The 24,750-nt window shown below is 40.7% G+C and overlaps 2 protein-coding genes across 2 annotated transcripts; both read left to right on the top strand.

The window, feature by feature from the left end:
• Nucleotides 1–1,280: 1,280 nt before the first annotated feature.
• On the top strand, nt 1,281–12,865 carry LOC138360260 (mRNA decay activator protein ZFP36L3-like). Its single transcript, XM_069320185.1, has 2 exons — nt 1,281–1,719; nt 12,756–12,865. The coding sequence occupies exons 1-2, from the start codon at nt 1,281–1,283 to the stop codon at nt 12,863–12,865; spliced, it is 549 nt and encodes a 182-aa protein (XP_069176286.1).
• A 7,401-nt stretch (nt 12,866–20,266) lies between these two features.
• On the top strand, nt 20,267–24,405 carry LOC138360259 (serine-aspartate repeat-containing protein I-like). The gene is made up of 3 exons (XM_069320184.1): nt 20,267–20,600; nt 22,355–23,173; nt 24,281–24,405. Exons 1-3 carry the CDS (start codon nt 20,267–20,269, stop codon nt 24,403–24,405), a joined length of 1,278 nt encoding a protein of 425 aa, XP_069176285.1.
• The last annotated feature ends 345 nt before the right edge of the window (nt 24,406–24,750 follow it).

Below are 24,750 nucleotides of genomic sequence, written 5' to 3'. Positions count from 1 at the left end.
ATTGTAACACCGTGAGGGGGTTCTCGAATGATCTTTTCTCCCTTACTCTCCCTCTGCCCATATCTTACTTTTGTTCTCTACCAAGGGACCCCAAAACTTTCACTTAAGCCGACCCCACGCCACGTGGTCTCAAGACGATTGACTGACTTTAGATTCTACAACCCGTATGACGTGGACTAGGCTTCTAGCAAAACCCTAGAGTCGCCTTTCCGCCGCCACCACCAGACCAGTTACCCTGAGCAATGATCGAGGTCTGGATCGATCATGCTAATCAATAACTTTGGGGCTTTATCCCCACTAGTAACATATAACCTTGGATCTTAAGTGTGGAATTTAAAATCAATGGGAATACTGAATTATGACTCGGTATTAGAATCGGCGCCCAATTCAACTCTGCCTCGTGGGGACCACGTGACAAGGACAAATTCACATAAATATAACACACACATGGAAAATAATGCAAATGCAAATTAATAACTAATTAATTTATTCAAAACTAAAACAAACTGTAAGAAATGGCACTCCTAAACTTGAACACTCCCTAATTGACCAGATCGGCAATGAGTGACCTATTCCCTACAATTACTCGTAAAGCAACTCTACCTTCGTCGACCAGCTAGATGTTCGTGCTGTCTGGAGGCCGATGATAGGAAGGCCACCTTCCTGAGCTGCTACTCAAACCACACTGATCTCTGCTCGGCAAGCCCTACCCAGACCAGAGCATTGTATCCTTCCGTCTAGTCTAAGTTTTACCAAGTTACTAGCACGGCTTAAGTTTTAACAACTAACCTCTGTTGCACTGAATGATCCAGATTGGTTGAATTATTTATCTGAAGTTAAATTACACAAGCATCTTAAGGAAGAGCTACTCCCGATCACAAAATGGTTATTTGACCTTTGAGAAATAGAGGACATGGAATCCTCTGGTGACCTATGACCGCCAGGTCACTCCGCCTTATAGCCTAGTTCTGGCTCGTGATGTCACTGATAGTGACTTAACTCACGTCTCCTAATAATTAGAATACTTTTGATATTATAAATTAATACTATACAATACAATTTGAATACAAAATGAATAGAGGTTAATTTCTCTAAATAAGTGAATACTATAGAATGATTCCTTATACGAAACTATGAACAAAGACGCCAGCCATTTGTGACTCAGACTTGCTAATCCCCAGTGGAATGCGTAATGTTGAGGTCAGGTCCCTACACGAGACTTCTGGAACCTTCTGGATAATTCTTACAACAAACCTAGTTTGTAACATGGTAATGACACCATGGCTGGTGGTGACGTCATGGCTGGTGATGACACCATGGCTGGTGGTGACACTATAGCTCTTGGTGATGCCATGGCTGGTGGTGACGCCATTGCTAGTGGTGACGCCATCACTGGTGGTGACACCATGGCTGATGATGATGCAATGGCTGGTGGTGATGTCATGGCTAGTGGTGATGCCATGGCTGGTGGTGAAGCCATGGCTGGTGGTGATGCCATAGCTGGTAGTGACTCCATGGCTGATGGTAATGCCATCGCTGGTGGTGATGGCATGGCTGATGGTGATGCCAATATGGCTGGTGATGACGCCATGGCTTGTGGTAACGCAATGGGTGGTGGTGACGCCATGGCTGGTGATGACACAGTAGTAGTAGGGATGAAGAATCAGCAGTCTCTTTTTTTTGGGGGAAAAGAGGCCCATACAAATTCAGGGGTTTCAGGTAAATTAGGGAAGAGGACGATACGGCACACCGGATTCAACGAACTTTGGAAAGAGGCCCATATGTCTTCAGGGGTTTCAGGTGAATTTGGGCAGATACTAATTTGGAATTAAGTAATTCTTATGAGGAAAAATAATTTTCTGAGATCTTAGAAGTTTGTTAAGAGTTCTTATGAGAAAAATGCGATCATAGAAGTTTGTTAAGAGATCTTATGGGAGAAATTCAAATTCCTCTTTAGCGCTTCATGGTTTTCAGGTGAATTTGGGCAGTCACAGATTTGGAATTAAGGAATTCTTATGAGGAAAATAATTTCTGATATTTTAGAAGTTTGTTAAGAGTTCTTATGATGAAAATAAGTAGGAAATATTAAAGAAAAATTCAGAAAAAATCCAATTTAGGACACAGCATTTCCACGTAAAACTCTGCGGACATATTTTACCTGTTTTCAAAACCTCGTAATTTTCAAAGACCATTTTCAGGGAATATTGTCTTAAACGTTTTGTTAAGGAAACAGACATCTTAGTCATGACTTTAAGTTTTATAACCCATTTACGGCTGTTTCACCTGTAAAGACCCAAAAATAGTCAGAGACAGTTTAAAGCTCAAATTTCATCAGAGGCCAGTTTATGCCTGAAAATAATCAGAGTCAAGTTTTTCCCTGAAAATTAACAAGAGTCCTGTTGTTAACCTAAATTTTTCAGAGTCCACTTTGGGAGCAAAATTCTTCAGAGTCCAGTTTGTACCAGAAAATATTCACAGACCAGTTGTAGACAGAAATTCATCAGAGTCCAGTTTATGCCTGAAAATAATCAGAGTCAAGTCTTACTCTGAAAATTAACAGAGTCCACTTTGTGCCCAAAAATATTCTGAGTCCACTCTGTGAGCAAAATTAGTCAGAGTCCGTTTGTAGACAGAAATTCGCCAGAGTCCAGTAAAGACCAAAAATTCATCAGAGTCCACTTTGTGCCAAAAATATTCAGAGTCAAGTTCATGATCGAAATTAATCAGAGCCCAATTGAAAACCAAAATTTGTTAGAAACCACATTTTCGCTACTAATAGCCCAATTTCCACGAAATTTAAACAGTCATATTCCAGACGTAGTGAAATATATGAAGTCAGTAAGCAAGTTCTAGCTCCTGTCTCCCTCCATAGTTCCCTCTCGTATCTTCGTTAATACCTATTCAATTTCCCTGAAACTTATACCCTCTGTATATCAGACACAGTAAATAAGATCAAGTCAGTTACTGAGCTCCAGCTCATGTCCTCCACCTTAGTTCAATGTTCATCAAATTAATTCAGATCAAGTCCCTCTCCAGTCTATCAAAGTAATCATCATGGGCCTTTAATACCCTTTCTGTACTCAGTTATGTAATATTCACACAGTCATATAACACCTTTACCTTCAATTCCTTTTGTTTACCCAAGTAAGCAATAATCTCACGGTCAAAATCTTACCTACCCTTTCCCTCCCTAACCTTCTTATCCCCCAACTTATCCAAACCTTCAATAATCGTACTGTATTTGCATATTTTCTCTATATTCACTGTGTTCTTCACATTCTTTTCCATGTTTTGTGTGTTCACTCCATGTTCTACAAATGTTCACGAGCGTGCTCAGTTCATATTTTTTCACCAGTTTCTCAATTTTTCTGTTTTCTACAATTTTCCTCGTATGTTCACTATGTTCTTTGTCACGTTTTCATGGACGTCATATGTTCTCTGTACAACTTTTATAGTCAATATTCATGTTCTCAATGTTCTTAGCTTGTTCTTCACATGTTCAGTGTTCATTTTTTTGTATTCCCTATGTTCCTTATCATGTCTTCATGTTCTCTGTAAGTTCATATTTCCTGCATGTTCACTGTGTTTATAAACTTTTTCTACATGTTTTCTGTGTTCCCCATATGTTCACTGTGTTCATTCCCTTATTTAGTCTCAATTTTTTATGTTCTTTGTTTCTTTAAACCAATTGTTTCTTCCATTCACTAACTAGTTCTTTGTCAAATATTATCAACCGCAATACAGTTCCCCCAACAAATTTAGTCACCCAGTTTTATTTGCAAAACTATGTCAAAGTAATTCTCGTAGTTAACTTAATATTTCTTACCATCAATGTTCTTAACTAAAATAATCTTTCTCTTAGCAAAAAATAGTCAAAGGAAACCTTCCAATACTGTTCATAACTAACTTTATCCATCGTCAAGTAACTGAAAATAGTCTTGTTCATCATTTCTTAACAGCCATTATGTTTAGTCAAGTAAGAAAAAATAACTAAAGATATCTTTCATCGCTGTTGTTAACTGACATTATACTTTGTGGAGCACAAAAAATAGCCTCCGTCATCATATTTTCATGTTTTTCCTCAACTAAAAATAGTCAAATGGAACATCGTTCTACACTTTTGTAACTAACAGTATACTTCAATGAGTAAGAAAAATAGTCAAAGACACTCTTCGAGATATCAAAGACTTACTCATTTCATCAAAGTTGCACTCAAAGACATCCTTTGAGATATCAAAGACACTCTTTGAGACATCAAAGACACTCTTTGAGACATCAAAGACACTCTTTGAGACACCAAAGTTACTCTTCGAGACATCAAGGCCACACTCAGATACACCCAAACTACTCTTCGTCCATCAAAGTTATTCTCAGAGATATCTAAAGTTATACTCAGAGACTTCTAAAGTTAATCTCGGTCATCAAAGTTAATCTCTAAGTCTCCTTCGTTATTCAGTGAAGCTAACTGAGACATCCTTATTCAACAAAGCTGTCCTCAGAGCCATCAAAAAGTTAAATACTGTCATCAAGTTAATCTCTAAGTATCGTTTCGTACATCAGAGAAGCTTTCTAAGATATCTTTGTTCATCAAAGTTATTCTCAGAGACATCCAAAGTTATTCTCAGAGACATGTAAAGTTCTTCTCGGAGACACCAGAGTCATCAAAACTTATTCTCAGAGCTACCAAAAGTTATTCTCAGAGTCATCATAGGTGTTGCCAGAGTCATCAAAGGTATTCTCAGAGTCATCTAAGGTAATCTCTAACTCACTCTCGTTCATCAAAAGTTGTTCTATATGACATCAAAGTCATCTAAAGTTATTCTCTGAACTATCAAAAATACTACTCATGTTCTCAAATGTCTTCAAAGATATTTTCAGTCATCAGAGGTAATCTCTTACTCACATTCGTTCGTCATAATCATTCTCTAAGTCATTAAAGTTGTTCTCTAAGACATCAAAGTCATTCTCAGAGTCATCAAAAGTTATTCTTAGTCATCAAAGGTAATTTCTAAGTTACTTTCATTTATCAAAGTTATTCTCTAAGTCATGAAAGTTATTCTCAGAGACATTAAAAATTAATCTCAGTCATCAAAAAGTTAATCCCAGTCATCAAATGTTATTCTCTAAGTAACCTTTCGTTCATCAGAGAAGCTTTCTAAGACATCTTCGTTCATCAAAGTTGTTCTCTACATCATAAAAAGTTATTCGCTAAGTAACCTTTCGTTCGTCAGAGAAGCTTTCTAATACATCAAAGTTGTTCTCTAAGACATCAAAGTTATTTTCAGAGTCGCCTTCGTTAATCAAAGAAAGTCTCCTTCTTCCAACAAGTTATTCTTTAAGACATCTTCAGTCATAAAATTTCTCTCCAAAATATAACTAGTTCAGCTTTTCATATTAAACCTGCACTTCTGTAAAATATATTTTCTTAGACACTTTACCTTTAAAACTTTTCTTTGTACAACACTGCTAAAACCTACCTAACCTATCCTCCCCACCCAATGTTACTTACCTAACATAACGTTCCTAAACCTAACCTAGCTTACATAACCTAACCTAACTAACCCTATCCTTACTTAACTTAACCTAACTTACCCAACCTAACCTAACTTAACTAACCCAACCTAACCTAATTTGCATAACCTAACTTATCTTACCCAACATAACCTAACCTAACTTAACTTAAATAACCTAACCTAACTTAACTTGCTTAACCTAACCTAACTTAACTTGCTTAACCTAACCTAACTTACCCAACCAAACTTAGCTTGCATAACCAAACCTAACCTAACTTGCATAACCTAACCTTACCTAACTTAACCTAACATATCCTAACTTACCCAACCTTACCTAACCTAACTTAACTAACCAAACCTAACCTAACATAACTTACCTAACCTATCATACCTAACCTAACCTAACTTACCTATCCTAACTTAAGTTACCTAACCTAACTTAACCCAACTTACATAACCTAACTTACCCTTCCTAACTTAACTAACCCAACCTAACCAAACCTAACTTAACTAACCTAACCTAACTTGCATAACCTAACCTAACTTGCATAACCTAACCTAACTTGCATAACCTAACCTAACTTACCCAACCTAACCTAACTTACCCAACCTTACCTAACCTAACATAGCTTACTTAACCTATCATACCTAACCTAACCTAAATTAGCTTGTGTAACCTAACCTAACTTACCTTACCTAACTTACCTACCCTAACTTACCTAACCTAGCTTACATAACCTAACCTAACTTACCTATCTTATCTTAACTAACCTAACTTAACTTACCTATCCTAACTTAACTAACCTAATCTAACCTCACTTAACTTACCTTACCTAACTTACCTAACCTACCTTAACCTAAGTTTGCTTACCTAACCTAGCTTACATACCCTATCTTACCTACCTTAACCTAACCTTGCTTACCTAACCTAGCTTACATACCCTATCTTACCTACCTTAACCTAACTTTGCTTACCTAACCTAGCTTACATACCCTATCTTACCTAAACCTATCTTAACCTAACCTACATAACCTAGCTTACATAACCTATCCTAACCTAACTTACCTAACCTAACGTACCTTACCTTACCTTACCTAACTTAACCTAGCCTAACTTACCTAACCTATCCTTGTCTAACTTAACCTAACCTAACTTGCATAATCTAACTTAACGTAACCTAACTTAAAGTAAATTACCTAACGTAACCTTACATACCCAAACTGATGTAACCTAACTCACCTAGTCCAACCAGACATGACCTAACTTACATAATTATTCCTGCTTATCTTCTGTGTTTTGTCAATCAATGTCGCATATTCATTTGTTCGTTTCAATAGTTATTTTCTTAAATGATAATTTATGTATTTCATGTGCTATTTGTTAAAGATTGGGTATTTAATCATTTCAAAGGATTTTTGTTATATAGGGGCATTTGTTCGCTTCAATTGTTATTTTTCTCATATAGTGGTTTACGCATTTCAAGTGCTATTTGTTAAAGATTGGGTGTTTAAGCATTTCAAAGGATTTTTGTTACATATGGGCATTTTACTTGTTTCAAGGGTTAATTTCTCAAATGGTCATTTTTGCATTTCAAGGGTTATTTGTTAAAGTTTATCACGTTGCTCATAGTTGTATTTATTATGTTATAATTGTTCTTATTCTTCCACCCCTTAACCTAACCTCTTTAATCTTAGTGCATTCATTATTTTGGATATCATTTGTTCTTATTCCCCAACCCTTTAACCTAACCTTTCAGATGTAGTTTATTGTGTTTTGACGTATTTCTTGAATATATTATCCTTTTCCTAACCTTTCAGATGTAATTTTGTTTCTCCTTTTTGTATATTTTACCCTAACCCACCATCCCACTTAACCTTCCTTCCTTCTTTTACTTTGTTTTCTCCTACACCTTCTCTCCCCCTTTTCTCTATCTGCATCCTTCTAACCCCCTGTCCCATCGTTGCTCTGAGCTATCGTGATCCTGGCCTCCAGAGCAACGGAGATTACTACCCCAGGGTCATGTTCCCTTGGGTCTGTGCTGACGTCTCGTTCCAGGGCACCAACCCCAGAACGCTGTAGATACCTCACAGCTCTCTGGTCATCCTTCCTTGCTGTGCTCACCACAGCTGTAGCACATTACTCTAGGCCCATCTGCCCAGAGTGTGTCCACCTGTATTCACACCTTCCCGACCGCTGTTCCTGCTAAATATTCCCTCGGAGCCCCCTGGCTCGATCCCATTATTACATGACACCTTTTCGGCTCCTTACTCTCTCCCCGTATATAGCCTGAGCGCAGCTGCAAAGCCATTGCAGCTGGCCCTTATCCCTGCTTTGATGTCAGGGGACGAATTTCGCCTATAACGTCACGTTGGCTTCACTTTCTCCCCCTTTTTTTTCTGGAATTATTGAGTGTAGCCTCATGGCTTCCCTTGTACTCTACCTGAAGCTCTGTGACATGATCCCGGGGGACCTTCTCAAGCCTAACACTCAGTAATGGTGCCGATGAGGTAATATACAGTATATACATACACATACATTATCACAATAAATACCTCATTAAAATAATTTCACAACTAATGTCACTAAAGTATCATACTGCCACTGGCTCGCCTCTAGCGAGATTCCTGTAACAACTTAATTAATGAGAATTTAGTATGTCTTCTTGACTCGCCCACTGCAACCACCAACACCTGAAATTTTGAAATTCTACATTGTAATCTTATCCATAAGACTTACCCACTCCGACTTAATTAATGAAAATTTTAATGAAAATAATGAATTTTTATTAGTCTTTTATGAGTCATGTAGATATATCGACTTGGCTCGCCTACTGCAGCCACCAACTCCTGCAATATCCACATTTCATATTATCCATAAGACTTACCCACTCCGACACACCATTACCTCTGGTCATCCCAACCACTGATGACCTCAATATAACGCCACACAACCCTACAACCACTTCCTGCGTCCTAACGCACCGACCTTGCTACGCCAATACTCACCTTACCGACCACTACCTGGCGCCCCTGCGCCACCATATACTCCACAACACCACACTCCATACCAGGCGTCCAAACGCCACCAACACAACACACACGGCGTCCCAAACGCCATCAACACAACACTCGGTGTCCCCAACGCCCTCAACACAACACACGGCGTCCCCAACGCCCTCAACACAACACACGGCGTCCCCAACACAACACATGGCGTCCCCAACGCCCTCAACACAACACACGGCGTCCCCAACACAACACACGGCGTCCCCAACGCCCTCAACACAATACACGGCGTCCCCCAACGCCCTCAACACAACACACGGCGTCCCCAACGCCCTCAATACAACACCCGGCGTCCCCAACGCCCTCAACACAACACACGGCGTCCCCAACGCCCTCAATACAACACACCGGCGTCCCCAACGCCCTCAACACAACACACGGCGTCCCCAACGCCCTCAACACAACACACGGCGTCCCAACGCCCTCAACACAACACACGGCGTCCCCAACGCCCTCAACATACACATAGCGTCTTCAACGCCATCAACACAACACACACAGCGTCTTCAACGCCATCAACACAACACACACGGCGTCCCCAAGACCATTACCACCACAGGCATAAGCCTTGCGCCAGAGCGCATCAAAACACCACGAGACGTCACCACCAATAACACCACCAATAAGTAACCAGATGCCACACACACTCCCTTTTCTCTCGTAATCCGTTAATTACCTGACCAACACTCGTCAGGCATAATTTCTTGTGTAGTGGCCACCCGCCACACTCTACCACCTGCGTTAACATACTTCAATGCTAATGTCTACAATACACCCGCGTGTTACAACAACCAGTTATGCTACACATGCTACACCTTGGCGCTACAATGCCAACAATGTCATGCACTATACTACATCCATAATATCAACAGTCAAAACATGCACATTTCACTACAGTAAATACTATGCATTACGCTGGCGTTTAATAAGCCACTACACGTGCATTACACTACACACCCCTGGCGTACAAACGCCAATACACAACCATGCACTACACTTGGCGTCCAAACACCAATACACAACCATGCACTACTCCCTTTGCCACACACCCCCACCAACGGGACACGCTCCCCGTGTCCCAAGGTAACACTCTCCATAATGCTACCTGCACCCACTAAAAATCTCCATGGTCCTCTCCATGGTACACTAGACAGCGAACCCCAGACGTCAAATTATGCGTCGCTCGCTATGCGAAGGCGTCCATAATTCACTGTGCCTATTTTCTGTATCTACACCTGACAACGCCGGAACTCGCACAGTACTTTAGGTAATATTTCATTATCCTTAAAATATTCGATTTACACGTTACATGAAATTTAATTAACTTTAAATTACGTAGTTTTAACGCTTAATTTCACCTTAGCAACGGTTTCTCACTATTTCCGCCTTACCAACGATATAAAACAAGCTCCAAGGTGCGGCTCGCTTGGCCCACCAATCGCTTGGCCCGCACATGGCCCACGCTGGCCCACATTCACCCACGCTGTATAATCCGCACTACGAACACTGTATAATCCGCACTACGAACACTGTATAATCCGCACTACGAACACTGTATAATCCGCACTACGAACACTGTATAATCCGCACTACGAACAGTGTACTTGTTTTGGATCCCGATGCTTCAGTGATCCAGACTTGCCTCTTAGCCGTCTCTCGTTGCGGGAATCTGGAAAGAAAGAAATAAACCCCACATGTGCCCCACAATGGCCTAGTCCCTTTAATTAACTAACTCCTCTGACCTGGTCTCACCTGACCCTTCTTTCCTCCGTCTAGTAACCACCATTCTCGCCACAACCCGACGTCTACCATTTCCCGAACATTCCCTCACCAACTAAACCAGAACCACACTTCCTTCATCTCGCAAAGTGTTCCAAAACCTGTTTGCGCTGCCACCAAATATGTCGTCTACCAATTTCCTAACATTCCCTCACCAACCAAACCAGGAACACTATGAAGGGACATATCGAAGATATTTAAAGGCCGTCGGGTTTTGTCATTTAATTACAAAGAATAGACTCTGACAAATAATAACATATTAACATACTCTATTAGGTAAATACACTTCCAATACCCATAGACCACTTGACCTCTGCGGTCACCACTTGCACTCGTAACTTCCGCCTAAGTCCCTAATACGGAATGATTACTACAACGCTCCACACCCGGTTAGTCTTACATTCAATACTCACATACTGCAGACTTAACTTCGTCACTAAGATCACATCAGGCTCTCGCATAGGTGCCTGCTACACTTCGCTGCTGCCACAAACGGATAACCAGAGGACTTCTCAGTTCAACTCCCACAATCAGACTGGCTCCAATCAGCCATCTACCTCAACCATTTCACCCCGCATCTCAAGGAAGGTATAATCCGATTAACCTTATCCCTAGAAGCGGTAATCTTGTTCCTAGAAGCCTGAAGAAGAATAATTCCTCTTTCCAGGAATTATTAATTTGGCTAAGTAGCTTAATCCCTTGACCTTTCTTAGATATGTGATCCATAGTCTGTCTACTTAACATTTACTTCCAATCATCATTCGTTAAGTGTTGTAGTAATGATCCTCTAGCTAATAATTCCTACTAACTTGTGGATTACAACAAAGCTAGGTTAGGTAAGTAAGGTTAGGTTAAGGTAGGTTAGGTAAGGTAAGGTAAGTTAGGTTAGGTTAGGTTAGTTAAGTTAGGATAGGTAAGTTAAGTTAGGTTAGTTAAGTTAGGATAGGTAAGTTAGATTAGGTTAGGTTATGAAAGCTAGGTTAGGTAAGTTAGGCTAAGTTAGGTTAGGTTATACAAGCTAGGTTAGGTTAGGTATGATAGGTTAAGTAAGTTATGTTAGGTTAGGTTAGGTTGGGTAAGTTAGGTTAGGTTAGGTTGGGTAAGTTAGGTTAGGTTATGCAAGTTAGGTTAGGTTATGCAAGTTAGGGTAGGTTAGTTAAGTTAGGTTAGGTTGGGTAGGTTAGGTTATGCAAGTTAGGTTAGGTTAGGTTGGGTTAGTTAAGTTAGGAAGGGTAAGTTAGGTTATGTAACTTAAGTTAGGATAGGTAAGTTAGGTTAGGTTAGGTATGATATTTAAGGTAAGTTAAGTTAGGTTAGGTTTGGTTAGTTAGGATATGTTAGGTTAAGTTAGGTAAGGTTAGGTTATGCAAGTTAGGTTAGGTTTGGTTATGCAAGCTAAGTTAGGTTAGGTTAGGTTGGGTAAGTTAGGTTAGGTTAAGCAAGTTAAGTTAGGTTAGGTTAGTTAAGCTAGTTTAGGTTAGGTTATGTTGGGTAAGATAGGTTAGGTTATGCAAGTTAGGTTAGGTTGGGTTAGTTAAGTTAGGTTAGGTTGGGTAAGTTAGGTTATCTTCTTGAGGTTAGGTTAGGTTATCTATAGGTTAGGTTAAGTTAAGTAAGGATAGGGTTAGTTAGGATAGGTTATGAAAGCTAGGTTAGGTTTAGGAACGTTATGTTAGGTAAGTAACATTGGGTGGGGAGGATAGGTTACGCAGGTTTTAGCAGTGTTGTACAGAGAACAGTTTTAAAGGTAAAGTGTCTAAGAAAATATATTTTAACAGAAGTGCAGGTTTAATATGAAAAGCTGAACTAGTTATATTTTGGAGAGAAATTTTATGACTGAAGATGTCTTCAAAAATAACTTGTTGGAAGAAGGAGAGTTTCTTTGATTAACGAAGGTGACTCTGAAAATAACTTTGATGTCTTAAAGAACAACATTGATGTATTAGAAAGCTTCTCTGACGAACGAAAGGTTACTTAGCGAATAACTTTTATGATGTAGAGAACAACTTTGATGAACGATGATGTCTTAGAAAGCTTCTCTGATGAACGAAAGGTTACTTAGAGAATAACATTTGATGACTGGGATTAACTTTTTGATGACTGAGATTAATTTTTAATGTCTCTGAGAATAACTTTCACGACTTAGAGAATAACTTTGATAAATGAAAGTGACTTAGAAATTACCTTTGATGACTAAGAATAACTGTTGACGACTCTGAGAATGACTTTGATGTCTTAGAGAACAACTTTAATGACTTAGAAAATGATTATGACGAACGAATGTGAGTTAGAGATTACCTTTGATGACTCTGAGAATATCTTTGAAGACTTTTGAGAACATGAGTAGTATTTTTGATAGCTCAGAGAATAACTTTTGATGACTTTGATGTCATATAGAACAACATTTGATGAACGAGAGTGAGTTAGAGATTACCTTAGATGACTCTGAGAATACCTTTGATGACTCTGGCAACACCTATGATGACTCTGAGAATAACTTTTGGTAGCTCTGAGAATAAGTTTTGATGACTCTGGTGTCTCCGAGAATAACTTTACATGTCTCTGAGAATAACTTTAGATGTCTCTGAGAATAACTTTGATGAACAAAGATATCTTAGAAAGCTTCTCTGATGTACGAAACGATACTTAGAGATTAACTTGATGACAGTATTTAACTTTTTGATGGCTCTGAGGACAGCTTTGTTGAATAAGGATGTCTCAGTTAGCTTCACTGAATAACGAAGGAGACTTAGAGATTAACTTTGATGACCGAGATTAACTTTAGAAGTCTCTGAGTATAAGTTTAGATATCTCTGAGAATAACTTTGATGGACGAAGAGGAGTTTGGGTGTATCTGAGTGTGGCCTTGATGTCTCGAAGAGTAACTTCGGTGTCTCAAAGAGTGTCTTTGATGTCTCAAAGGATGTCTTTGAGTGCAACATTGATGAAATGAGTAAGTCTTTGATATCTCAAAGAGTGTCTTTGACTATTTTTCTTACTCATTGAAGTATACAGTTAGTTACAAAAGTGTAGAACGATGTTCCATTTGACTATTTTTAGTTGAGGAGAGACAAGAAAATATGATGACGGAGACTATTTTTTGCACTTCGCAAAGTATAATGTCAGTTAACAGCAGCGATGAAAGATATCTTCAGCTATTTTTTCTTACTTGACGAAACATAATGGCTGTTAAGAAATGATGAACAAGACTATTTTCAGTTACTTGACGATGGATAAAGTTAGTTATGAACAGTATTGGAAGGTTTCCTTTGACTATTTCTTGCTAAGAGAAAGATTATTTTAGTTAAGAACGATGATGGTAAGAAATATTAAGTTAACTACGAGAATAACTTTGACATAGTTTTGCAAATAAAACTGGGTGACTAAATTTGTTGGGGGAACTGTATTTCGGTTGATAATATTTGACAAAGAACTAGTTAGTGAATGGAAGAAACAATTGGTTTAAAGGAACAAAGAACATAAAAAATTGAGACTAAGTAAGGGAATGAACACAGTGAACATACGGGGAACACAGAAAACATGTAAAAAAAGTTGATGAACACAGTGAACATGCAGGGAATATGAACTTACAGAGAACATGAAGACATGATAAGGAACATTGGGAATACAAAAAAATGAACACTGAACATGTGAAGAACAAGCTAAGAACATTGAGAACATGAATATTGACTATAAAAGTTGTACAGAGAACATATGACGTCCATGAAAACGTGACAAAGAACATAGTGAACATACGAGGAAAATGGTAGAAAACAGAAAAATTGGAAACTGGTGAAAAAATATGAACTGAGCACGCTGTGAACATTTGTAGAACATGGAGTGAACACACAAAACATTGAAAAGAATGTGAAGAACACAGTGAATGTAGAGAAAATATGCAAATACAGTACGATTATTGAAGGTTTGGATAAGTTGGGGGATAAGAAGGTAAGGGAGGGAAAGGGTAAGGTAAGATTTTGACCGTGTGATTATTGCTTACTTGGGTAAACAAAAGGTATTGAAGGTAAAGGTGTTATATGACCGTGTGAATATTACATAACTGAGTACAGAAAGGGTATTAAAGGCCATGATGATTACATTGATAGACTGGAGAGGGACTTGATCTGAGTTAATTTGATGAACATTGAACTAAGGTGCAGGACATGAGCTGGAGCTCAGTAACTGACTTGATCTTATTTACTGTGTCTGACATACAGAGGGTATAAGTTTCAGGGAAATTGAATAGGTATTAGCGAAGATACGAGAAAGAACTACGGATGGAGACAGGAGCTAGAACTTGCTTACTGACTTCATATATTTCACTACGTCTGAAATATGACTGTTTAAATTTCGTGGAAATTGGGCTATTAGTAGCGAAAATGTGGTCTCTAACAAATTTTGATATTCAATTGGGCTCTGATTAATTTTGATCTTGAACTTGACACTGAATATTTTTGGCACAAAGTGGCTTCTGATGATTTTTTGGTCTTTACTGGACTCTGGCGAATTTCTGTCTACAAACGGACTCTGACTAATTTTGCTCACAGAGTGGACTATGAATATTTTTGGGCACAAAGTGGGCTCTGTTAATTTTCAGGGTAAGACTTGACTCTGATTATTTTCAGGGATAAACTGGACTCTGAATATTTTCAGGCACAAACTAGACTCTGAAGAATTTTGTTAACAAAGTGGACTCTGAAGAATTTAAGTTAGCAATAGGACTCTGTTAATTTCGGTATTTTTACAGGTGAAACAGCCGTAAATGGTTATAAAACTTAAAGTCATGACTAAGATACTGTTTTCCATAACAAAACGTCTTAGACAATATTCTCTGAAAATGGTCTTTTTACAAAATTTGGTCATAAACATATAAATAAACTTCTATGATTATTTGAAACTCTGAAATATTTTCTTAAAACTGAACTCTGAAAAATTTGAATTTCTCCAGTAAGAACTCTTAACAAACTTCTAAGATCTCGGAAATTATTTTTCTCTTATGAACTTTTAACAAACTTCTATGACATTATTTTTCTCATAAGAATTCACTAATTCCAAATCAGTGTCTGCCCAAATTCACCTGAAAACCATGATATGCAAAACGGGATTTTTTAATTTCTCCCATAGGAACTCTTAACAAACTTCTAAGATCTTATTTTCATCATATGAACTCTTAACAAACGTCTAAAATCTCAGAAATTGTTTTCCTCATAAGAATTCCTTACTTCCAAATCTGTGACTGCCCAAATTCACCTGAAAACCATGAAGCGCTAAACGGGATTTTTTTTCCAAAACAAAAAAATCCTCTTTAGCCTTCACCCCTACTACTGACACCATGGAAGGTTGTAACGAGGGGTGGGGGAAATAGCTCTATCATGTCCATTATTCCACCCCTATTTAACTATTCTAATGGGGGAGTGGGGGAAATAGCTCTCTTTTGTCCATTATTCCCCCCCCCCCTGCCAGTTAGCTAATCTAAAGCTCCCCCCAGAGTCCCTACTGCAGCTCTCTAATTCATCACCTGGTGACCTAGGTATTTGATTACCTAGGTGTCAAGACCACAAGGCATTGTAACCTGATCAGGTACCCGTGACTCAAGAGAACTCTAGAGTAATTCACTGAAACGAACGAATCAGAGAAACGAAAGGAAAGAGATGAATAAAACAGTAATTAGTGAGGGTTTGGGGTGAGGGAGGAGGGAGGACTAGGCGGGAGGAGGGAGGAGTGTAGTCAGGTAAAAGGGAGAGAGGGTACGGAGATGAATAGGAAGTAGTGTTAGAGGTAGAAGTAGAAAAGTAGATAGTAGAAGGTAGACTGCCACCATCCATTCAAGACCATTATATACAAGACAAGGAATGGAACTTGTCGGTATCACAAAATTCTCTAAAAGTATCAACAGGTCATCATTAGCATGATTTAACTGGAATCGTGTTCCAGACAAGATTCTTTAACTAAAGAGTACTCAACACTCTATTTTGCATATATCATAAATTCCAAGAACTTGGGAACACAATTAATGTAAAATTAAAAGTAAATGAATCAATTATTTATTTAGCATGATAAATATCAGAATTCCAGCAATCGAACTGAAGGTTCATTTTTAATGTACCTAGTGAGTCACTACACCAGAATTCGAGACCATTACAACCGTCTTTCCCCTGATTGTCACACAACACTAGTAAACACGACTACGTCACCTTTCATGATCAACTCACCAAGTGTCTGCCTATAGCTGGCTTGAGAGGGGGGGGGGGACTGTAGTTGACAGAGACTGTCCACCCCGTCCGGCTGACAGCCTCTCGGTTCTGCTCTGCTGGCTGTTCTCCTGTCTCCTGTCTCTCTGTCTATCTCAGTGTACAATACCCTGGTATATATTGGGGACCAACTAGCTAACTCCGCCCACAAGTAGATAGCCCCAGGCACTCTACCAAGCCACACCTTAAATTGGCGGCATGTTTGAAGGTCACCCCTGGCTAGCCGCCTGCAATTATGAGATTAGCGGAGACCATGTCAACTTCCCATGACCTGACCTTGGTCACTTGGTGGTCATTAACACGTAGAGGTGAGAGTTTCTTAATTACTAGGGGCCGCCAACCTGACGCCTTTCGACATCTTGTCTGTGACTTCTTGTTCTAGTAGTAGTAGGCAACCTTCAGTCTCGGAAGACTATGGAGTTGCGCCCTGACAGGGCGCAAAGCCTGGGTAGGTAGATTTGAAGGAGAAGCTGTTACCCATGCAGCAGGTCCCTCCTCTCAACGTTGCTGAAATTATCCAATAGAAAGGCAAATGCCAATACACATGGTTCCAGCAACGTTGCAGGAGCTGCCAGAACGAGGTCGACGTCAACAACGAACTGCCTTAGGGGATCCAACTCTGGGTTTTTCCTCGAGGTTGGCTCCTGAAGCTTTTCCCAAAAAAGGGGTATGGCCGCAAGGTAGCGGAGATTTAAAATCAGGGTTTTCCTTCCCCTAGATGGGCTGCCTTCCCAGGCTATCGAGTCCCATCTACCCGGAGCAGCTGTTTTTAAGGCGCCAGAGGCACGCCCTCACCCCTTCTCCTGTCGGTAAAAGCAGTTCCGCCAAACTTAAAGACTAAGCCATCCGTGCAGGCCAGGAGTTGGACTTGGTTGTCAGAGGCTATTGGAGACGCATACTGTATAGGAGCATTTTATAGGTCAAGGGAGCTCGTCCCCCATTACCACTCCCTGGCTATGACAACCCCTTGGACTCCTGTTCTATATATATATATATTAAATTCAAAACCACTTTACGGTGTTACATCTCCCTTTCCCCCCTTAATAAAGTTTTTGCAACACTGCTAATGCCAATAAGCTGGGTGGAAAAACTTTATAAAAAAAAATTACATTCTAGCTAAACAATTTTTCATCATCCTACTCTAACAAACAAAAATATGTTTTTGTTTGACAAAATATGTTTTTATGTTTACACAGAGACAATTATGTTTTTGTTTACCCAGTTTGTTTTGTTTTGTTTTTGTTTGAAAAATATGTTTTTGTTTACCCAGAGACAATAATACATGCGGCCCAGGGGAAACTCAGAGAAAAACAAGGGCAGAGCTACTCAGACCTAGAACCAAGAAGTGGAAGACAAGAGATGGATTCTTCCAACCCTTTTTTTCCCCGGCCTTGCAGCACAGCTTAAGATAAAACTCCAGGAAGTATGGACATGGATGAGGGAAACGTACAGTGAACATCCATCCTGGGTAAAATTCCCACAAAATCCTCCCATGACCGCCTGGAGGCGAGGTAAGTCTATAAAGGACCACTTTGTTAGAGCAGGTGTGCAGGTAGATCATCTAAACCGAACTCGGGGGGGACCAGCCCCAGGTTACAGTTCAAAAAAAAGAAACTTACTGACCCTAACCTAACCTGACACAGGTTTGGTGTGCGACCTGCATGGAGGCGGAGTATGCAGTGGTTAGGAGGGGCCTACAAGTACGACCGACATCAGTTGTCTCTGGTTGGGCGATATCACTGCTTGGTCTTGTAGATATTCCTGTGACGCCTTTCATCAACACAACTGCATCAGTCGCCTCTCTGTCGTTGACGCACAACAACGCAGTGGAAACTGTACTTCTTGCACTGCGCACAGGACCGTGGAATTCGGTTGTCCCAACTGATCTTGAATTGGCCGTACGTCCGTCACCATGATTGCCGTATCTTAGGGTTCTTCACAGCATAAAGGGAACTGCAAGTTTCGAAACCTCCATGTAGTTGGAACCGTAGAATCCATTCTATTCTCAGCCTCCCTGTTGCTCCAGCACGCCTCCTTCAGAGAGCCACTTCAGACAGCTACATCAAGTTTGCACGACACAGGGGGGAATCACTCAACAGAGCAACATGCTTGCTGGAGCGGCGGCCAGTTAAGGCAAACGATTCTGTCTTGCAATTACGCTCCATGCAATGATGCTGACACCTAGAAGGAACACTAGGCATCATGTTCTAGCTTGGCCTTATCTTCTCCTCCTCTTCTAGCCCTATCACTTGAGCTGGGCGGTACAGCGACGGTCTCGCTTCATGCAGGTCGGCGTTCAATCCCCAACCGTCCAAGTGGTTGGGCACCATTCTTTCCACCCGTCCCATCCCAAATCCTTATCCTGACCCCTTCCACGTGCTATATAATCGTAATGGTTCGGTGTCAGAAAATCCGACACCATTTAATATATCATACAGATAATAGCTGTATTGTATAAACAAGTTACCCATAGAAAACGTAACTTGTAGTGGAATTACCGTCTATAGAAAACGGGATATCATCACCACATACTATTATAATTCACCAGCTATTCTGCTGGGAATTATTCTTAAATACATTAGTCTTTGGACTTTACCATCATAAAACATCTCATATAAATTAACTTAATTATCAATATTAAAGTAGAGTAAATGTGACCCTTCTATCACTTTCTGTTATCTGGACAATGTAAGCCAGGCATCAGTGAGGAAGGAGGGGCAGCCATTGTTGATACTAGACCAGAGGCTCACGGGAGCAAATTCGGCTCCTGTTAATTTTACTTGGACGTAGTGTTATGGAAACCAAAGGTGTACCATTATCAACACGCTGTCAACAAATCAAGTTAAGTGTTCTTTTGAAACCCATGTATCTTTCATTTATGGCCATTAATGTCATTATATAGGGTGACCTGGTTAGAGCACGTGGTAGCCTCAAACTAAAGGTAATTAAGCCAGGTCTTCATTGTTCCATGTACAGTATTTTCTCTGATATACCTGTCATATATAGGATTCTGGCTTTACAGCTAGCTCCCTTTTGACAGGTCAAGACGAGGAAGCATGCTTTGTGCATCAGTTACCAGGGTGATGGAAGCTACCTCAAAGAGGGAAAATGTGGTGTCTACACCCTAGTTATACCTGGTGGACTAACCTGCTGTACTATAAGATAAGGAACCTCTTCAATGTATGTAGTCTAATACTGTAGTTTGATTGGCTGCATATATATAAATTAAATTAATATAAAACCCCCCTAATGTGTAGAGGATCGATTTGTGAGATTATGAGATTATTGCAGAAATACAGTCCACTTATCATTATACAAATTGCTATCGAAGTATATAAATTAACGTAAATATAAATTCATATAAATTAAATAAATATAAATCTCACAGGTCGGTTCCCACATTCGGCGCTTTCCCCTGATAACTCCCTTCCCTCCCTCCTCCTCTTCTTTCTTTTTTCTCCCATGGGTCTTTGAGAAGCGACCTGGGGTCCAGTGGGGTCCGTCCATCCTGGGGTCCAGTGGGGTCCATCCATCCTGGGGTCCAGTGGGGTCCGTCCATCCTGGGGTTCATCCTGGGTGGACCAATGTTGGTGGGACAGACTGGGGTTGTTGTTGATCCTCTCTGGTGGTCACGATGCAATAGCAGGTGGTGACACCATGGCTGGTGATGACACCATACCTGGTGGTGACACCATGGCAGGTGGTGACACCATGGCTGGTGGTGACACCATGGCTGGTGATGACGCAATGGCTGGAGGTGCTGACATGGCTGGTGGTAACGAAATGGCTAATGGTGACGCAATAGCTGGTGGTGACGCCATTGTTGGTGATGATGCCATGGAAGGTGATGACACCATTGCTGGTGGAGACACAATGGCTGGTGATGTCGCCATGTCTGATGGTGACTTCATTGCTGGTGGTGATGCTATGGCTGGTGGTGACGCCATTAAGGGTGATGACGCCATGGTCTTATACTACTCCCCGGAGACTGGTGTGACGATGCTATGGCTGGTGATGACTCTATGGCTGGTGGTGACGCTAAGGCTGAATGTGAATCCATGGTTCCTGGTGACGACATGGCTGGTGGTGACGCCTTGGATGGTGGTGACCCTATGGCTGGTGATGACAACATGGCTGGTGGTGAGGCCATGGCTGGTGGTGAGGCCATAGCAGGTGGAGAGACCATGGCTGGTGGTGAAGAATCTCCTCTCAACTCCTTATATTAACATTTACTAATAACACTAACACGTAGAATTAAAATCGTTGGTGTATCAGGCATGATATGCTAAATCAGGCATGATTTAGATAGAAATTACCCAGCCATCTTGACACCAAGCGTCGATAGCAGACTGAAACATGAAGTCTTCCACGAATGTTAGAGATTTATAGAGTTCAGTTAATTGTCCTTTCTTTCTAAAAATATTGTTCATTATGAAAGAAGTATTCATTTCGTGAATTATGTGAATACCTCTTCTCGCAATTGCCTTGCGAGAAGAGGTATTATTATTCAACATATTTACTGGTGACGATAGTTTAAATCGAACTCCTTTATTTTCCTCAATAATTACTAGTAAACCAAATTGGTTTAAGCTCGAGATCGCTATGAGCGTCTCTGTGCATGCGTGTTCGGGCCTCTGGGTATGGGGGAGGTGGCTTTTCGGCACACGGCTCCGCTACGAGTACACACAGATTTACAAGCGGCAGCCATTGCAGATATAATACGTGGTCGTACAGTGCTTCGTACTGTATATTCTCGTTTCTGAGAAGATAATCGCGTCCCCGAATTTGACCTTCAACAGCAGTGAACGTCAGGGACTAATTGACGTGATATCGGCGACTGTAAATGTGCCTACAAGCCTACGTTATGTATGTTTTATGTGTAGTGCACTATCTCATAAATTATTACTGTAGGTAGCTCATCGTTATGTCATTTACCGACCAAAACACTCTTTTTGTTCTTTTCTTTCCACGTAATTCTCAAATTTTAATGAATAGTGGAATAAATCTCTAGCCCAGTCAAATTCTATAACATTTTTGTGATTACAGCGTGTTGGTGAGGACAAGCAGAGCAGTTCTTCCTCTACACACGAAATTCCCTACTGGTGTATCATCCATTATTTGGGCAATGTGATCACGTCTACGAGTATTCGAACAGTGAAACGGGTTTAGTGAAGTCTTCTTACAACTAAGCCTTACTGTCTCTCTTTCGTAGATTTCTTTGACTGATGCTAATATTATTTCTATTATGTATTTACATTTCTTATACATATAATATTCTAAGAGAAATTACATAAATCTAATATTTTGTTTCTAAGTGTGTAGCAATGTTTCATATATAATTTCCTATGATTTGACAATTTATTTAATAGGCTTAATATTCTTACTATATTATCATCATATTGAATCTACATTTAATTTCTGATTCTATAATGTGTATTGATGTAATTAACCAACTGGTATCGAACCAGCACCAGTCATTATCCTAGATATATATTATTTCTAGTAATACCCCCCAGTGTTGAAGTTTGAGGATTTAAACTCTCAATTAATTATTATTACAGTCCATTCATGCTCTTCAAATAATTACCAAATAATCTAACATCCATAGGCACTGGTACCACAGTGTCAGTCTTATAATCCATTTATTTGTTTTCCCTCTTTTCTCAAAAGTGGTGGTCCTTCGAGTATTTCGATTTCTTAATTAAATATTAATAGAGTTGAGTTAAAAGTCCCAATCCACAACAGTTGGTGGTGACGCCTTGTCTGGTGATGACGATGCCATGGTATGTGGCGAGGCCATGGCTGTTGGGGTCGCAATGTCTTGTGATGATGTTATGGTTGCTGGCGACGCCATGGCTGGTGGTGACGCCATGTCTGGTGGTGACGACATGGCTGGTGATGACGACATGGCTAATGGTGACGACATGGCAGGTGGTGACGCCATGTCTGGTGGTGACGACATGGCTGGTGATGACGCCAAGTCTGGTGGTGACGCCATGGCTGGTGATGACGACATGGCAGGTGGTGACGCCATGTCTGGTAGTGACGACATGGCAGGTGGTGATGCCATGTCTGGTAGTGACGACATGGCAGGTGGTGACGCCAAGTCTGGTGGTGACGCCATGGCTGGTGATGACGACATGGCAGGTGGTGACGCCATGTCTGGTGGTGACGCCATATCTGGTGGTGACGACATGGATGGTGATGACGCCTTGGCTGGTCGTGAGGCCATAGCAGGTCGTGATGCCATTACTGGTGGTGACGCCATGGCTGGTGGTAATTCAATGTCTGGTGGTGACGCCAAGGCTGGTGGTGACGCCATGGCTAGTGGTGACGCCAAGGCTGGTGGTGACGCCATGGCTGGTGGTGACGCCATGGCTGGAAGTGTATCCATGGCTGGTGGTGATGCAATGGATGGTGGTGAGGCCATAGCTGGTGTTGACGCAATAGCTGGTGGTGACGCAATGGATGGTAGTGACGCTATGGCTGGTGGTGACGCCATGGCTGGAAGTGTATCCATGGCTGGTGTTGACGCCATGGCTGGTGGTGATGCCATGGCTGGCGGTGATGCCATGGCTGGTGGTGGTGAAATCGATGGTGGTGATGCAATTTTTTTTTTATTATTTTTATTTTCCACCACTGACGTGGCCATACAGTTACAATGCTAACCAGCATATATACATTTTCTTCTGTCCTCCATGGACAGGATTAGAGATGTGTTAAACATATAGTTCAAGGGTTTATTGAACAATCAACCACAGAAGGTGATACGGTGCTTTTAAAATGCTAAGCTAACCTACATACGTAAATACATAGATCCACAGATTTACGTATGCCCTACATAAAGTGTTAGATGTGTCGTTTACTTAGTGTCATTAATGTGCATTTACAAAGGTGAAATGTAATTCTGATCAGCTTTCATATATCCTTTATACACATACATATACATATACACACACATGCATTCACATACATTTGTCTCTTTTACTCTGACAGGGTGAGATAGCTGATAGAGAAACTAGTGTGCAATTAAGCACTTAATCACTATAGGTGATTAAGGTGCTTTTACAAGCTCAGGTTATATAGTCACATTATATACATACATTGTATAATTGATACATTACATGGTTAACCTTGGGTACAAGATCAATATATCATCAATTGTTCCAGTACTCATATAGTAATTACACAGTTCAGCATACCTTAGCCCAGGAGGGCGAAAGTCAGTCAATATGGGACATTCTACAATATAATGTTCAAGAGAGTGCATGTTTTCTCTTTCACAAAGTTGACACATTGTGTACTCGACATTTGGGTTTTGAGAAAGCTGCCAGATACGTCTATATCCCAGTCGAATTCTGGCAACTATAATATCACATTGCTGGGTTCTTGTTCTATTAGTCCCATATGTGACTGTCTCCTCACGATATCTATCATAATATTTAATGCTACAACTTTCTGGTTTTTGTGAATTTGTTAGGTCGATGAGATCTTCATTAGACATTTGTTTAAGTATTCTCATTGTCACTGCTAATGAAACACCCATATCAATTTCTACCACTGGTTTTCTACAGGCTGTCTTTGCAAGCATATCAACAGTGTCATGCCTTGAGATGCCAACATGTGATGGTATCCATAGGAATTTAATTTCAAATCTGTTTTCTTTAGCAGCCATGACAGTGTCCACCCCTATATTTCTTCCTTCCCAACTTAGAAGAATCATATCTCCGTACCCTAAGTATTCTCTGATGTTCAGGGAACATTTTCATGTGTGGGAAAGCATGGAGCGCAATTAAGCTGGCTATAAAATGGCCAGCTAAGTTTCATAATGCAAGGGGGCTTACGCCTTTTGAGGCACAGGACGGTGTAGAGTCATCCTGTTTCCCGCCAAGACGCCCTGACGCTTCCCGGCACCTGATTGGCCAAGTGAGGTCACGTGCCAGAAGAGACCAATGACGAGAGCCCTCGGGCGGTGTGACGTCACGAGGCGGAGGGCTCGGGGCGGCTGGCGCCTGGGCGGGAAGAGTACGTCACGAGCCGTCATAGAGGGAAGACGCTCTCGAGCGATCTCCGGATCTAGAGAGCCGTTACCAGTAGATTTAAGCTCCGCTTCGATTTTGCAGACAGTCTGAGAAGCCATC

This window comes from Procambarus clarkii, unplaced genomic scaffold (assembly GCF_040958095.1).
Source record: "Procambarus clarkii isolate CNS0578487 unplaced genomic scaffold, FALCON_Pclarkii_2.0 HiC_scaffold_104, whole genome shotgun sequence".
Lineage (NCBI taxonomy): Eukaryota > Metazoa > Arthropoda > Malacostraca > Decapoda > Cambaridae > Procambarus > Procambarus clarkii.
The sequence above is the reverse complement of the archived record's forward strand: the minus strand, read 5'-3'. Positions and strand labels throughout refer to the sequence as shown.

Bases quoted from the DNA above. Each gene is read 5' to 3' on its own strand.
- LOC138360260 (XM_069320185.1), top strand. From the start codon at position 1,281: ATGGCTGGTGGTGACGTCATGGCTGGTGATGACACCATGGCTGGTGGT. The intron at 1,720-12,755 runs GTAAATTAGGGA...GATGTCATATAG, and splicing joins TACAAATTCAGGGGTTTCAG to AACAACATTTGATGAACGAG.
- LOC138360259 (XM_069320184.1), top strand. From the start codon at position 20,267: ATGGCTGGTGATGACACCATACCTGGTGGTGACACCATGGCAGGTGGT. The intron at 20,601-22,354 runs GTGTGACGATGC...AATCCACAACAG, and splicing joins ATACTACTCCCCGGAGACTG to TTGGTGGTGACGCCTTGTCT. The intron at 23,174-24,280 runs GTGATGCCATGG...TTTCTTTAGCAG, and splicing joins TGGTGATGCCATGGCTGGCG to CCATGACAGTGTCCACCCCT.